This window comes from Mustela nivalis (assembly GCF_964662115.1).
Source record: "Mustela nivalis genome assembly, chromosome: 13".
In the NCBI taxonomy this organism is placed as follows: domain Eukaryota; kingdom Metazoa; phylum Chordata; class Mammalia; order Carnivora; family Mustelidae; genus Mustela; species Mustela nivalis.
In genome coordinates, this window is record NC_139032.1 from 19,739,092 (window position 1) to 19,754,971 (window position 15,880).

The window sequence follows — 15,880 nt, forward strand, 5'->3', positions numbered from 1 at the left end:
CTTTTAACACCGGCTCTCTGTGTGACAGTCTCACTGCCAAAACGGCAGCTGTGGCATTAGAATTTATTTTAGAACGTTTTTATTTAAAAATGAAATGATTGTATTTAGAAAAAAGGAGAACATTCCCTGAAGACTAGTACATATAAGGTACAGGACAGTGGTTGGAGGGGGTTTTTTCGGGAATTTGACGGGAACAGAGGTACATACCTTTAGAAGCCCGTTTTAAATTTAGCCTTCGTGTGCTTGTTAACGTACCTGCTTAAAATACTGCTTGTGGTTAGTATACCACATTTCTTAAAATTTAAAAAATTACACATGCAATGCTGAATGACAACTATTAAATAAATTTAGTTTTAAGTGCCAGACTTTTTTTGGAAATAAGTTGTGTAATTGTGGTTCATAAGTACTTAAAGAATGTCTGTATTGCAGGAAACAATAAGAGGAAAAGACATTTTCCTGGTAGATTTCACAAAAACAGTTTTTAGAATTATAGCCAATGTATATTTTAATGATGTGTCTGTTGCACTTACTACTGCAGAAGTCCCAGGCGTTAGACAAAGGTAATTGCCAACTTTTGTCGTCAAAGCAAGTATCACATAAAATTCTTTTTCTTTCTTTCTTTTTATTTTTTTTAAAGATTTTATTTATTTATTTTGATAGACAGAGATCACAAGTAGGCAGAGATGCAGGCAGAGAAGGGAAAGCCGGCTCCCTGCTGAGCTGAGAGCCCGATGCACAGTTGGATCGCAGGGCCCAGAGACCATGACTTGAGCAGAAGGCAGAGGCTTAACCCACTGAGCTACTCAGGTGCCCCTAGTTCTTTTTCTTCTTCTTCTTCTTTTTTTTTTTTTTAAGGCAGGGTGAGGCATGCAAGCAGGAGGGGGAGGGGCAAAGGAAGAGAGAGAGCCTTAAGCAGGCTCCATGCTCTGTGTCATGCCTGACACAGGGCTTGGTCTCGCAACCCTGAGATCATGACCCGAGCTGGAATCAAGAGTCAGAGGTTTAACCTGTGCCACCCAGGCACCTCTCACATATAGTTCTAAAAATTTTATAGGATCCCTAATACCAGAGTTTAAAGAAGCCTCGTGAGTGAGTCCTCACCTGTCCGAAGCTGTTTTTTTCTCCCACTTTCTTTTGGATTTTAGGAATGGGTAAGACTGATCTAGATTCTGTTGCCATCAGGTTTCTTCTTTAAAAGGCAGATCTCAATGTAGTAAGTGGAAGTTCTTCTCTCTCCTGCTTTGGGTCTCCTTCGCAGGAGGGGAGCTATAAATAATCAACTCCCCGTTGGCAGGTCCAGAAGCAAGAGATGCCAAAATGATGACAGTTGGATCTGGGTCGAGTCCTGGCCTCCCTGTTTACAAATTATGTGGCTTACTATAGCCAAGTAAAGCTGGGTGACCTTTTTAGCAAATGGTTTGCCTCTGGAAGCCTCAGTCTCCTCACCTGTACCTGAGGTTAGTGTGCGATGCATGCTTGTGCCCAGTAAGCCCCTCCGGATGCTGGGTCGCCGCGGTGCCTGCCACAGGAGGAGCAGCAAAGCTCTGAGTTTCCTGTTGGAGAAGACGTGGAACCAGCCCTCCTGCCGCTTTTTACTCATTACCTTTCGAAGAATGAATTGGTTATCTTCCTCTCCTCTGTCGTCCTTATAGAGGAAAAGAGTGTAAATTAAAACTGAAGTTAGGGCTGTGAACTAGCTAAAAATCTCAGTGAGGCATATTTGGTAGCCCTAAGGGTGATTTCTCTTCTAGCTCCAAAAATTAATTTTCTAGTGTAGCAAACACCTGTCTCTCCCCAAGGAAACAAGCAAATACCCGGAGAGGGTTCGGCCTGTAGTGCTGACCTCTGGAGTGCAGTGGTTTGGGATGTGGTCTGTGTTTTACCCACGAAGCTATCTAGAAAAACAAACTTCTCAGTCCACTTGGGGACTGGCTCTTTTCCAAATATCTGGTTGCTTAGCTGAAGTTAGTTTTGTTTTTACACGTAGTTTATGGATGGACTCTCTTTTTCATCAGTGATTTCAGGATATCTCTTGTAGACCGTTAGACCTTATGAGGCTTCAGCAAAATTGAAGGATGCTCGTAAGTAATGACTTGCCTGCAGGACCCCTCACCCCCCAACCCCTGTTTCTTGTTTCTTGAGTTACTTAAGTGGAGGCAGAACTACTTTATTGCTGGTGGAGGAACCCTGTCGACTTGTTCTCCCAGACCTGAGGCAGAGTTATGGCAGAACCCCCAGCTTTGAGGCCTGGGCTTCCTAGTCAGCACCTGTTTCTTCCTTGTTTGTGAAAATACTGATTTTATGGGAAATGAAATGAATAATTTAAATCATTCTTTTGACCACATTTAATAATAGTTCTCTGGTCATTAGAAATTTTAGGCTATAAAAGGGAAATCAGGAGTGAAATTTTTAAGCCTTTTATTTTTATTCTGTATTTACCTAGGGAAAAGAGAGTATTCCAACTTGAAGAGTTTCTGGCGCACATTTAATTGTGATTCAAAACTTGGTTTTTATTATCCTGATAGCCTATTTAGTGAGTAGAACCAAATAGTGTCTTCCTCTGGAATTATATAGATTTATTTGGGTGCTTTCCATTGCATTTAAATAGTAGAAAATCATACATAAGTACATAATGGTATAATACGTGCTTCTTTAAATTCCAATTCCAATTGCAAGAATAGCTACGGTACCTGACTTTCTGTTTTGTACATGCCATAAATTTGGTCCTTTTAATTTGATGGCAAACAAACCCCTTCTATGATATGAGATATGAGTGTATCTCAAATGCTGCTTTTTTAGTACCTGGGTTAATATGGTGCTGAATTGCTCTGAACCACATTTTGCATGTATAGAATAATTGTAAAATGGACGTTGAAAAATGTGATCAGTCACTTTCATATTGTGCCTCAGGGAGGAAATGAACAAAATACAGTGGTTACATGCACTGGTGGCGGTGTTCTCGCCTCATAATGGCACCAGGTTAACTCGTCTTATTGCTTGTTAACTTCATAAGGAACCACTGGCTTGTGATAACATGGTTTGATGTAGGCGAGCTTGGCTGAACTCACCAGAGATCTCCTGATAAGTATGCGGTGACACCCTCAAGACCATCTTCAGAGATCGTTCATTAAATGCCAGCAGCCTTCATAGGACACGTCTGCGTTCCAGTCAGGGCCATTTTGTCAGTGCTGGTAATACATTATGACAGTGCTATATATCTAAAGGATGTCCTGAAATGACTAATACACCTAGATTGAGGCTTTCATGAATTTTGTCTCGTTTTCGGATTCTTACATTGGACAATCTTTCATTTAAAGTCTGGGTTTTTTTTCCCTTACAAAACTGACTGAAGCATCAGGGAGCATAATCCTGTCCCTTGTTCCGTGGTTTGGCCAGCTGACTTCTTTTATGTGACCGAGTACTTTAGTGACAGTTGTGTATTTGGCGAGATCCTTATAGTGACATTATAGCCTGCTTGCCCTCGGTAAGTAAATGGTCCTCGGGAAGGAGAACTTCTCTGCAGGTTTCAATGTCAGCCTCCTTTCAGAAGCAGCAATGCCAACCCTTACCAATGTGTGTTGAAAAAATTAACCTGCTTTCGAGAAACCTACTCATTTCTTTGACTTTCAGTTAGGTGATGATTGGATTATTACTGAATTATTACTTTACAATGCTTTAAGTAGAGCTTATAATATCTATTAAGGTAGCCATAGCCACATGTGGCTATTTAGATTTAAAATTAATCTGGGGCACCTGAGTGGCTCAGTGGGTTAAAGCCTCTGCCTTCGGCTCAGGTCATTATCCCAGGGTCCTGGGATCGAGCCCCGCATCAGGCTTTCTGCTCAGCAGAGCCTGCTTCCTCCCTCTCTCTCTGTCTGCCAAATAAATAAATAAAATCTTAAAAAAAAATGAAAATAAAATTAATCAAAGTAACATAAGGTTACAAATTAAGTTTTCCAATCACATTAGCCCCATTTCAAGTGCTCAGTATCCACTGGTAGGTGGCTAGTGGCCACCAGATTATCAGCACAGATTTAGAAAGTTTCTGACATCATAGAAAGTTCTCTTGGAAAGCAGGGACTTGAGAATTTATTGGATAGGTCAGGCAAGCATGCTCTGTCCTCGTTTGGGTCAGAGCAGTGAAGGTGAGGCTAGGTGGTCAGTAGGAAAAAGCCTTGTACAGTACTTTCCAAGCCTTAGTCCCAAGTTTCACAGATAAAATTGTATGTAAAACCTTGCATACATATTCAGTCTCTGAGATTTGAAGCTCAGAGAAGACCTGCCATTTACCAGGTATAGGCAGAATTAAACCTGGTGGGTTTTTTGTTTTGTTTTTGTTTTAAGTAATACCTGATTTCTTGTGGGACTAACATTTCTTGGGATACCATTAAGAATGGCCAATTTGAATTTAAAGCTTATTTGGGCCAGTAGAGTTGCTGAAACAGACTGAGTGGGATTTTAGCCTGACTTACTGGGCATGGAGTGACTCTTTCACTCAGATTTGACCTGCTTAGCCACGCCAGCAGTATTCTGTCTTACCACCTAGAGCACCACAGCGGAGCGTCAGTGGAGCGGCCAGAGGATGAGTGGCTTAGGGATATTTAACTGGGGATATAGAAAGTGAAAACAAACATTAGGCCATTTTTGTGTACTTGAAGTGCAATCCATTGGAGGAGAATGTAGAGGCAAAACTGGATCCAGTGGGAAGAAGTTGGGAGAGGTAGCTTTCTAATAATATTAGAGCCCATTCTCCCCACATAGGAAAAGCTTGTGCATGAGGTGGGTGGAGAGTTCCCTTCCAGAGGATATTATCAAGAGAGACTGACATACTGCTTGGGGAGGGTATGGCAGGGGAAATGCATCTGTTGGATAGTAATGGCTTTTGGCCTGTGGCTGATACTACAAGGCCACCCACCAGTCCCCGCAGCCAGGGCACCATTTAGAAATCTGTAGGCTTTTGGGAAGGTGGAGAGGCTTTTGTTGGTCAGTTTATAGTTACAGTGCTTGGGGCACTGCTGCCATCTGGGTCTCATGTTCTAAGGCTTTTACTAGTTCTGAGCAAGTGGCTTTTTATGTACATGTGGCTAATGAGTCCTGTTGAGCAGGAAGGGCATTTGGTCCAAGTTCAAGTTTATCTTTCACTCTAGAGTATTGTGTTAGCCTTCTGCCTGTTCTCCCTCCTGTCTGGCTCATCTCTCTGTCATCCAGTTTCTTTACTATCCCAGGTCTATCTTACTGAGATGCAGAACTGATAACACTCAGCTGCTTTAAAATTTCTAACAAAAATTTTGCCCACCTGGGGATATCTGGGTAGTACGATCGATTAAACATCTGACTCTTGATTTCTGCCTAGGTCATGATTTCAGGGTCGTGAGATTGAGCCCCACTCAGGCTCCTCACTTAGCTCAGAGTCTGCTCGAGATTCTCTCTCCCTCTGCTTCTCGTATTCATGCAAGCTCTTTCTCTCTAAAATCAATCTTTAAAAAAAAAAAAAAAAAAAAAGAATGCCTTACCAGGATAAAGTCCAAGTTTTCTGCATGTCATGCAGAGCCTGTCTGTGTTTGGCCTCCTCCTGCCTTACACATTTCACTTCCGCTAGTATGGTTCTAGAGAGCGTGCCTGGGCCCTACCCATGTGACTTCGGGCTCTTGCCTTTGTTGTTATTTTTGTGAATACTTTTCCACTTAAAGTTTTGCCTGTGTGTTTTGCCCTGCCTGAGAAGGCTTTCATTCCCACCTCGCTTTGTCTCTCCCAATTCTGCCCCTTAGCCTGTTCTTTTGCAACCATCCACGTTGGTTCTCTTCCTTGACAGACCCGCGCCTTTCTCCTCCAGGGACCTGGCCAAAGCTCTTCTCTCTGCCTGAGATTCTTTTCTCCTTGCTTTATCCACAGAACTCCTGCACATGCTTCTGGTCTCGGTTGTTGGGTCAGCTTTCACAGGGAGCCTGCCCTCAGCCCTCAGATTCCATTAGCTGTCTCCCCAATAAGTGATTGCATAGCATCCTGTAATTTTCTTCATGGAAATTATCCTCCCGTTGTGATATTACTGAGCCTTTGGGTGTTACTCATTCACTGAGTGTCTTGTTCATGACTCTAGTCTTGGTTCCTGCCACAGTCATCTGGCACACAGTAGGTTCCTAATAAATAACTGACTGAATGAATAAGCAAGCAAAGCCTTTCCTGATGCTCTAGGAAGTATGCTGGGCATGCCTTCCTATAACCTCCCCTAGTATTATTTTATGTCTTGGCTTTGCTATATAATATAAGGTGCTCTGTGTCTGGGAGTTCCTTTTGAGGATTGGGGGCCATTATCCCAAGTGCTGACTTTTTCATGTCACGTGTCAGGAATATTAATGTTGTTCATTATAAAAATCCTACTTCACTTTACACCTCTGCCTTTACCCACTACCTCTTTACTTACCCCCATCAGTAAGGTCGGTAGGAGGTAAGGAGCGGGGAGTGGGTATGAAAAAAAAATTCCAAGTTGTAATGGAGAGGTTTTTCCCCCTGTTTTTATTAGAAGTACTACATCTGTTACCATGCCCTAAAATATTGGCTGGCAGGTATGGTCATTGTCATCTCTTCCCCAAAACCTACATTAAACACTTGTTATACATGCATTAGTGGTTTGTTAAGGTCTGTTTTCTCAGCAGGCTTTGTTGGACTTATGACTTCTATCGTTTCAGTCTCTTTCTTGTTGAAAAATTAATCTCAAGCCTTTTCCTGAAAAATGCAAAAAATAATTTGATGATGAAAGTTAAGTAGGAAAGTGACTTAATGTGTAGAATTTCATTCTAATGCCCCCATCCCTGCTTGTATTCCCTAAATCACAGTGTTTAATTGAGATACAACTTACACATCACAAAATTCATTTGTTTAAAATGTATATATAATCCAGTGATTTTCAGTAAATATACAGAGTTGTGCAGCCATAATCACAGTACAGGGTTTTTGTTTTTGTTTTTTGTTTTTTGGCTTTTTTGAAAGGTTTCTTTTTTAAAATTACAAATCTCAGTATTTTAAAGACTAAATTATTGGGCTTTCCCCCTACCCTTCCGAGTCCCAGTTAGAGCCTCCCTCTCTCCTCTTAGGCTTATTGATATATTCTTAGTAGCACTTGATTTGGTGATGCTGGTAGAAAAAGTTCAGTCGGGGCCCCTGCGTGAGGGAGCAGCTTGAGCAGTAAACGGCCACAGGACTGTTGCTCTCTGCAGATTGACTGGGGCTGGAGTGGCTGTCACCACTTGTGGTGAGGGGGCAGAGGGGAGAAGCAGGAAGTGGGAGAGGAAATGAGCTGCAGGGTGGAGTGGGAGGAGAGAAGCCGACGGGGAAGGGGAAGAAAAGGGGAAGAGATGGCAGACGTAATGGGAAAACCATCAGGGTTCTAAGGAGATGTGAAAACTTGGTTTTCTGAGTCAGAGAGCTTCTTATTTGTTAAAATTGGAAATGGAAAAAAAAATGCCACCTTTGGGTCAGTTTTTGAGGATTTGGGGCTTCTTTATCGAGTGTTCATTTTTTTCTTTGTTTGAACGTTTGCCTTTTCTTTCCTGGGGTGTGCTGCTTCTTGGGTTACTAACACGGCTGAGTGAGCAGGGTCAGGGTGTTTCTGGTGCTTTCAGAGCACACTGGGAGGAGGCATTCTTTGCCTTAGGGAGCTTCAAACAGCAGATGATTCACAGTTGTAAGCAGAAATAGGGAAGTAAAATCCTGAACTACAGGTAGAGTTCAGCTGTGGTGTTAGCCCATGGCCACTGCCATGAAAGGAAACAAAGGAGCTGAATCATGACTTCCATTGTCATTTTAGCTTTTTAGCAAGAGTTTCTATAGGGACATCAGATGTCACTGTTCTGGTTCACTGCTGTGTTTCTGGTTTTCTCAGGAAATGCTCTTGATTTTAATGCTGAGCCAGAAAGATACCCTTTCTGCCCTCAGGCATCTTTGCCTGTTTTGGCAGTTGGGAGTCCAGGTTATGAAGCAAGAGTTGAACAATCTTCATGGTAGAAAGGCCTTAACTAGCTGTATTTCCTGCATGTCCGTCTTACAAAACTGTTCTTTGAATACGTAATATAAAGTAGAGGATATTTACTAATGTGGAAATATTTCAGTAATATATAGAAATTGGACAGAGTAGGAACTTAAAAAGGCTTTTGTTGAATGTTTGGATGCCTGAGTAGAATGAATGATGCGTGTTTTGGATGTGTGCTCATGTGGTCCTTTTGGCTTTCAGTTTCTTCAAGTTTTGAGCAGCCATTATTGAATGTTGGAAAGTAGAAGGTGGAGAATCCATTGCCAGTTGCTGTCCATATACTCACTTTGAGTATTTGAAAAATCCCAGTCATCTTACATGTCATCTTTTTCTCTGTTGTCCAAGTACTGCCATTTTACACTACTCTGACAACTAGATTGCTTTAAATCTAAACATGAACTCTGTATTTGTAGGTTAACAGACTGGTTAGGATAGCTTTAAGGAAGAACTGCTATTACTGGTCACTGTATAGAGTGTACCCCTCTGTTCCTTCTAATGTCTTTCTAAATCTTGAGGACTTTTACTTTCTTCAGATAGAGAAGGAAATGAGTTATTTCACTTTGGGAAATATTTTAAAGAGTAAGAGAATGGATGGAGATACCTAGAAAGACTTTTGGGGCACCTGGGTGGTTCAGTCCGCTAAGCTTCTGCCTTCAGGTCAGGATCTCATGGTCCTGATATCTGGGCTCTCTGCTCACTGCTCAGTGGGGAGTCTGCTTCTCCCTCTGCCTGCCCCCTGCTCTTGTGCGTTCTCTCTCTCTTTCTTTCTCTCAAATAAATAAAATCTTAAGAAAAGATGACTTTGGGATTGTTTCTTAAGCCCTTTTAAAACTCTTAAAATTAAGAAAAAATCAAAGGTATCTACTTTAAAGTTCAGAGTTTACTAAAAGCTCAAAATGCAGTGATCCATTTGACATTTTTCTTTCCATTATATTATAGGCACAAAATGTACATTTCTATTAGGAAATCAAGGGTGAAAACACCACGTATGGATAACTAAAGCAGTTTTCTTTTCCACACTCCACACCCCCTCTGACCCTACACAGCTGAGAGGTAGCAATGTTGGTCACCCTAGTTAATGGCAGTTACTGTGTATATTTGAGAGTTTGGGAGTGTAATACCAGGTAGCTCAAGGGGAATCTCATGTATAATTGATGGCTTAGCGTTTTGTGTGTATTAAGCAATATGCTAGCAAAGCTTCATATTCACTTCAAATCAGTGGAGAAGGTTAGCCACATTTCTCAACTAGGATCAGTCAAAACAAGTTTCTTCCTAGCCACACAGAGGAGTGCTTGTCTTATAGCACGGTCTTTTTGGCTCTTCATTCACTAAACCTAGTTGAAAAAAGTCCAAAGGAGACCTTTTTTAGACTAAATCCGAGAATATAGATACTAGAGTGTTCAAGTGTATTTAGTTGAGAATAATATTTATATTTGGGGGTGCTTGTGCACGCAGTAGTGTGTGTCCAGAAGTGAGTGAGTGCCTCCTTGCAGACACTTCTGTGCTACTTCCTTTTTAAAATATTACATAAATTATCGATGCTCTGTTCTTGCTTATTCTCTTTAGTACTGGATAGAGGGTGGGATTTTCCTATACTATCCACCCTAGTTTTTCCAGAGGATAAATAAATGAAACTTTTAGGTTTTAGTTTTCTATTGCATGTAAAAGAAACACCTGAAGTCCTTAGACGTTACTGCTAGTGAAAGTTGTACATCTTTAATCTCTTTTAAATATACAGCCCTTCATGACAGGAATTAAAGCCTTCTAGTGCTTACTGTAACAACAATCAGGAGAAATTTTAAAAATAAGTACTTCCAGGAAATATTTTCAGAATTTTTATGTAGTTGGCAGAGAAAAGGGGGTACAAAGAAAGCAGGTGGGGGTTGGGTTGTGTTGTTGTGTTTGTTAGTATTAGTGGAAGATGCTGGGCCACAGTGCACCACTGGATCTCCAAGTAAAATTTAAGCTGCTTCTACCAGTTGTAGGGGTGCAGTTGGATGCCCATTACTTCTCTGCGGTAGAGACCCAGATGTACCCTAGACATTTAGTCAGTGACCACCTGGGCTTTTGTTTGAAATATGGAGACCCCTAAATCCTGTTTTGCATGTAATTGAAGTTAGAGGACATGTTAGGAAAAGCTGTTCTTGACTTACTAGAAAGCAAATAATTGTATTCTGTTTCTGATCTTCATTTATAGCACCAGCAACAAGTGGTGCAGGCTGTGGAACGGGCCAAGCAGGTGACCATGGCCGAACTGAACGCCATCATTGGGGTACGTGGCCTTTCCATTTTAGCTCTGATCTTAGTGTGTGTCATCCGCTTGCTTGCTCTCTCTCTTTAAATTTTGTTCCATCAAAAGGGCAAAAGGCAATAGGGGACCACAAAGTGAAATTCAGCACTTCGCCTTCTGTCTCATGGTCTCATGTGAAATTGGATGGCTACCTCCAAAGCTTTGGATCACATTCTCACCAATTCCAGTTGACAAGTTCCCAGAAATTCTCCCCTCAGGAGACCAGATAGTTATTTTTCATATTTCTTTCCTTTGCAATCAGCACATGTTGCTGGCCTAGGCCTGGGGGTAAAAAAAAAAGAAAAAAAAAGATGGAGATTGCCCTGATGTAAAATGATTTGATTTCTTTGGTCTTTCCACAAATACAGAGTACCTTCATACCGTTTTTGGTGAAATAAAATGTACATTTTTGTATCTCCCAGCTACTCTTCCTCCTCTGTGATGAGTGGTTCTTCAGGGCTAGTGTCCATTTGTAGTAGGAGATACTAGATGAGAGGTGTACCTTTTGGCAAAATCCGTGGCCCAGTTAGGATATTCTTCCTGGTGATGGTAGTTTTAATGTTACATGGAAATCCTGCTGGAACTCATAGGTTTGGGCAATCATTCCAACTCCCCTTAGATTTTTGTTCCTCTCAGATGAAGGTAACAAGCAATAAAATACGGTGCTAAAACTTAAGGGATAATAAAGGTGAAAAATCTTAGCTGAAAAGAGCACAATATTACATCTCTATTTATGCAGCTGGTACACGCAGTTCCTTAGATTATTGTAATGAAGACAATACAACTATACTTTCCTCTCTCTGCCCCCTCCCAAATACTTTCTTTTGTGTATAGATGATACACAAAAGTCTTTTCTCTTTTTTTCCTTCCCTCAGTGTATCAAACACACTTTGAAATGCTAATTATTCCATTTACTTTCATTAAAATTCAAATTGCCGAGTGAAGATGCGGATAAGGGTCGCCTGATAATCAATCTGAAGTGAAGATATTGCTTCAATTATGCCTCTGTCTTTTAACAAGGAAATCACAACTCTGGGATGACTGACGGTGGTGGTGGAGCCGGAGTCTGATTGTGGCTTGTTTTTTAATGGGCTATTTTGAGCTCTGTTTTGTGGTCAGAGGGCCACAATTACTGGTAGTAAATTGGAAGACATCAGAAATAGGAAGGGGCAACCTTTATTTCCTCAGAAGTGCGCCCTTGGAAAGAAGGCGGAATCAGAACCAGCCGTGTAGACTCATCTGTCGTACACTTCTACGCTCTAGGGATGAGGGAGAGATGAGAGATGAATACATTTTACAAGCAGTTTTTATTTCATAAAACTCCAGAAAATAGCAGCAGGTTATATATTTTTTAAAGTTGAAGAAGCTGTAATTTTAGAGTTAGCTCTATGTGTTTGCTTGAAGCACTTGTGTTCGCGTTGGGATGTATTTTGGTTACCAGACCTCCCAAGGTCACCAGGGATAGAACCAGCATTTCTCACCCACCACACACCACTGTCTGCTGTTGAAGGAGAGAACGTGTGCAGGAGGGCTGATAGGGGAGCGTGTTCGGTCATTTCTGGTTTATTAGTGTTCACTGTTTGTGTGAACTGCAAAAACACAAGTGTCCATCCTACCTTAGGACTGGTTGGCAGCAGGTTCTCCAGGAAACAGAGGCTGTTTTGTTTCTTTTCCCAGTCTTATTCGTTACTGTCTGCACAGTGGAGAGATTAATCTGAATCAAGACCCCATTGTTCTATGTTGACTATTTCTTCAAAATAGGAGGGAAGATCTAAAACTCAGAACAGGTTCCCTTCTCTTCACACATCAAGTATCTTTTCAGTGCTGTTTCATATATCTATTTGATTCTACATACCTTGTTTTGGATGGGATGGCAGATTGCCTTTTCTCAGGGAAAGGGTGATGTATGAGACTGTTGTCAGGTTACTGACCTATTGTGTATATATGGATTTAATTATTAAAATCTAGCAAGTTGAATTTTGTGACCTAAACAACTTAGTTGAAGATCTTACTCGGTAGAGACACATACTATCAAAGCAGTGCTGTTGGGGATCTGGTGGGGGTTCTAGGTTATTGGGGTCTGAGCAGGAAATGGAGTCACTGTCATACTCTCTTACTATTCTGAAAAACAGATTGCAGAGATAGAAAAACAAACCCAGCAGTTTTAGGGAGTCACAAACCAAATGAAAAAACTCCCAACTCACTTGATACTTCTCTACTCCTGCTTTTCTCTATGGTGTGTGGTCTTTGTCTCTTTCAGCCCCGGTGATGCCTTCTGTCCAGTAGTTTTCAGTTATCACATGGTGGAATTTACAGCACATGCCTGCTCCTCTGTGTCCCCTTGAGCATGGCTGTGTTGTGAGGTGGTGCCATTTTGACTTGCTACCGAAAGTGATGAGGGACCAATTTTATATATATATTTTTTGTACTTGGTTTTGGGATTGGAGTCGGCCATGATTTTTTCCACTGAGGGAATGAAAATTCTCCTCCCAAGAGGCAAAGACCCATCTAAAGCCCCTGCGAACAGACCTTCATTTGTTTATCACTACATATGTATCTATTTTATATGTATGCACACCATGCAGACAAGCGCAAATGTTCCCAGATTTAATGAAATCTGATGAAGCACCTTTTTAACTCTGCAATATTATTCTACCTTCATTGGTAAATGAGCCAAACCAGTGATCCATGCAGTTTAAATGCAAAATGCTGAAGTGAGCCCGAAACCTGGAGAGGCGGCTTGTTCTCTTGACAATAAGCTAGTTGTGTTTAATGGAATGAAACACAGTTATAATGATTTCTTTCACAGGTCATGTTCAGTTTAAAACTGTTGATAGATTGAAATAAGTTAAATATCATTTATCTTTTATTTATAAGGAGAAAACCTAGGAAAATTCCTGTGTTGTATTCTACAGTCAATATTTTCTGTGGTGTTTTGAGTTGGTCATATCTCACATTTCCTTGAAGCTTTCCCGGAGTTCCCCCAAATGGGCTGAGGGAATGTTATGTATCTAGTTTGATCTTGTCATGTGTCCTACTAGCCACTGTGTTTTTAAATTAGAATCTCTGCGAGATCACACTGTTGGAACAGCACACAAATTGTAGTTTTAAATCAGTAATATGATCTAATTAGAAATGATGTTTTCATTTCCTGTATTATTAAATTGAGTCATCTGACTATCTTAAAATGCTTTTTAAATCCATTACACTATATAATCAGCACATGCTGTGTGAATGTGGTTATGCTTAATAAAGGAGACTGGCTTGGAAACTCATAAGAATTTCACTAAAGAAGGCACCATTAGGGGGAAAAAAAAGTTTTGTTAGTATGAACACTGGAAAAGAAAATGTTCAGCTTTTAAAAATAGAAAGTGGGGTTCCTTTGGATTTCCCTCCACGCTCTTTTTTTTAACCTAACTCTTTGAGGGGGGAAAATGGTAGAAATATGCATTTAAAAAAAAAAGAAAGAAAAACCCTTAAAAAAAATTCTTTAAGAACAGGTATGTCATGGTGTTTGTAGGAAAATGCAGTTTAGCACAAGAAATGCTGAACCTCAATTTTTAGCAGTGACATTTTAATGATAGGAAGTCTGCAAAATTATTTGCCATCAATTGTGAAGGCAATAACAAGCCTTGGTGGTTTTTCACACTCTCTGTGTTAAGTGCTTTCAGAATGACAGCGTAAACTGTGTTAGAGAACTCCAAGGAAGTAAAACTGATTAAAATGTTCATGCTTGAATGGTGCTGATGGAATAGTTCATTTGGACTTTCTCTACCTCCTGCAGCTCAAGCTGAAATATTAAAATTCAGTGGATTTAAATCTCTCTCCTCTCAGCTCAGGAAAAAAACATTACATTTTAATAGGTTTTAAACCCATAATTCATTGGTTTGGAGCAGCACTATTAAATCTATTTAAATATTACTTGTATTACTAAGGAAATGATTTAAATGACTTTGCCTTTACTATCCTATGTGTTTGAGTTAGTTTAAAAAAAGGAAGAAAATACCTTGGGGGATTTTTTTCTTTCTCTTAGCATTTTGTTTTATTGTCCTTGTCATATGATTGGGCCTTAAATTATATACACACACAGAAACACACACACACACACACACACACACACACACACACACACACACATTCCAGATTGGCATTTTGGCTGAGGGTCTTGCGGTATGACAGTTTGAAAATGTACGTTCCTCTTTTTCCATGATAGATTTCAAAACTGCCATTTTAAGTTCCAGAAGCATGTAGATACGCCATTGTGGTAGTGTTTCTTGTTGTCTTTGTAAACTAATCGGTCATTAGACAAAAAACTGGAAGATACAAATATGTAGGTATTTATAAAAATGTGTGTGTGTTCCTGCCTGTCTTATCACAGGTTCCAGTAACACAAAATTTGACAGACAATTAAAAATACTTCATTATTCTCAACAAAAGCAGAAAGATACTAAGTATCCAAGAGCCACATTTTCATCCCACCTCTGTATTTGCTAATAAAGGGCTTGCTAGAGGTATTGTTAATTTTGCCATAGTTGTGCTCTTGTCCTCTTTTGGGCACAGGTGTCCTCCCCCCATGCTGAGGGAGTGGTGTCCCTCGTGGGCTACCACATTCCCGCAGTTCCCTTTCTCCCCTTGTCTGCCTTTCTCTCTGGCCCTGGCCAGTACAACTGCAGTGTTTCCCCAGGTCTGGCAACACCTGTCCTCAGCCACACGGTGAAGCTCTTGCATTTCCAGGTGCTCTTGGTGGGGAATCCACCCTTCACGTACCCCTGAGCAGTATGAAAGGGTCAGGTATATACACCGATCCCCATGAGGTAATCTGGACACACAGGCAAACATCCGGGGAAGTGACACTCCCCCCCCCCCCCACCCCGCTGCTGCCCCATTGGTGGGTGGGCAATTTTGAGATCCTTTCTTCATTGCTCCACAAAGGGTCCCAACAGGACAGAGTTCCAGCTAGTGGCCCATGGTAGTCATTGACTCAGGGTTACATACCTTGTTCTCAATTTCCATTCTTCCCTGATTCACTGTCCCTAGGTCTCGCTCCTGTCCTGGGATCTTTTTTTTAAAAATTACGTGCAGCCAAAGCCCTGTCTCTTTACTTTTGGACAAACTAGGAAACTCAGGATTTTACTTCATCAGCCCCGAGCCCTTCAGGGGGCTTGGGTAGGTAGGCAGCTGTACTCAGGTGCTGGGATCGTGGTATGTTTTTGGACATGAGTTCTGCACATAAAACATTATTTCTTGAACAGCTTAGCTTTCAGATTCTTTTTTAAATAAGTAGTTTTCCATAAATTTGTAGACGAGCTTCCCTTTCTTTTTCTTCTCCCAGCTGATACATGATATAGAATAAACTTAAAAACAAGCTGTGAAATAGATTTGGGTTTCATCAGAGATCGTTAATTCCACCTTTGTGAATTAACAGTGTGGCTGGAGTTGAAAGGCTTTATGAGACATGCTGGCCCCTGGCTGCACGAGGCTTGCGGGGATAAAGGCTGGGGGAGGGGGGCTGCTGTTCTGCAGTTGCAGGGCTCTGCTCACCTGCTCTCAGTCCTTGTGAGTCC

At 41.1% G+C, this 15,880-nt stretch overlaps 1 protein-coding gene across 13 annotated transcripts in view; it reads left to right on the forward strand.

The window, feature by feature from the left end:
* TLE4 (TLE family member 4, transcriptional corepressor) overlaps nucleotides 1-15,880 on the forward strand; it is a 143,298-nt gene that overhangs the window by 39,112 nt on the left and 88,306 nt on the right. For 9 of the 13 annotated variants that reach the window (XM_082694472.1, XM_082694473.1, XM_082694469.1 and 6 more), the window contains one exon: nucleotides 10,224-10,298. The exons of the other annotated variants lie outside the window; for them this stretch is intronic. In XM_082694472.1, coding sequence (XP_082550598.1) covers nucleotides 10,224-10,298 — 75 coding nt within the window. The remainder of the gene's footprint in view (nucleotides 1-10,223; nucleotides 10,299-15,880) is intronic. 13 annotated transcript variants of the gene reach the window in all.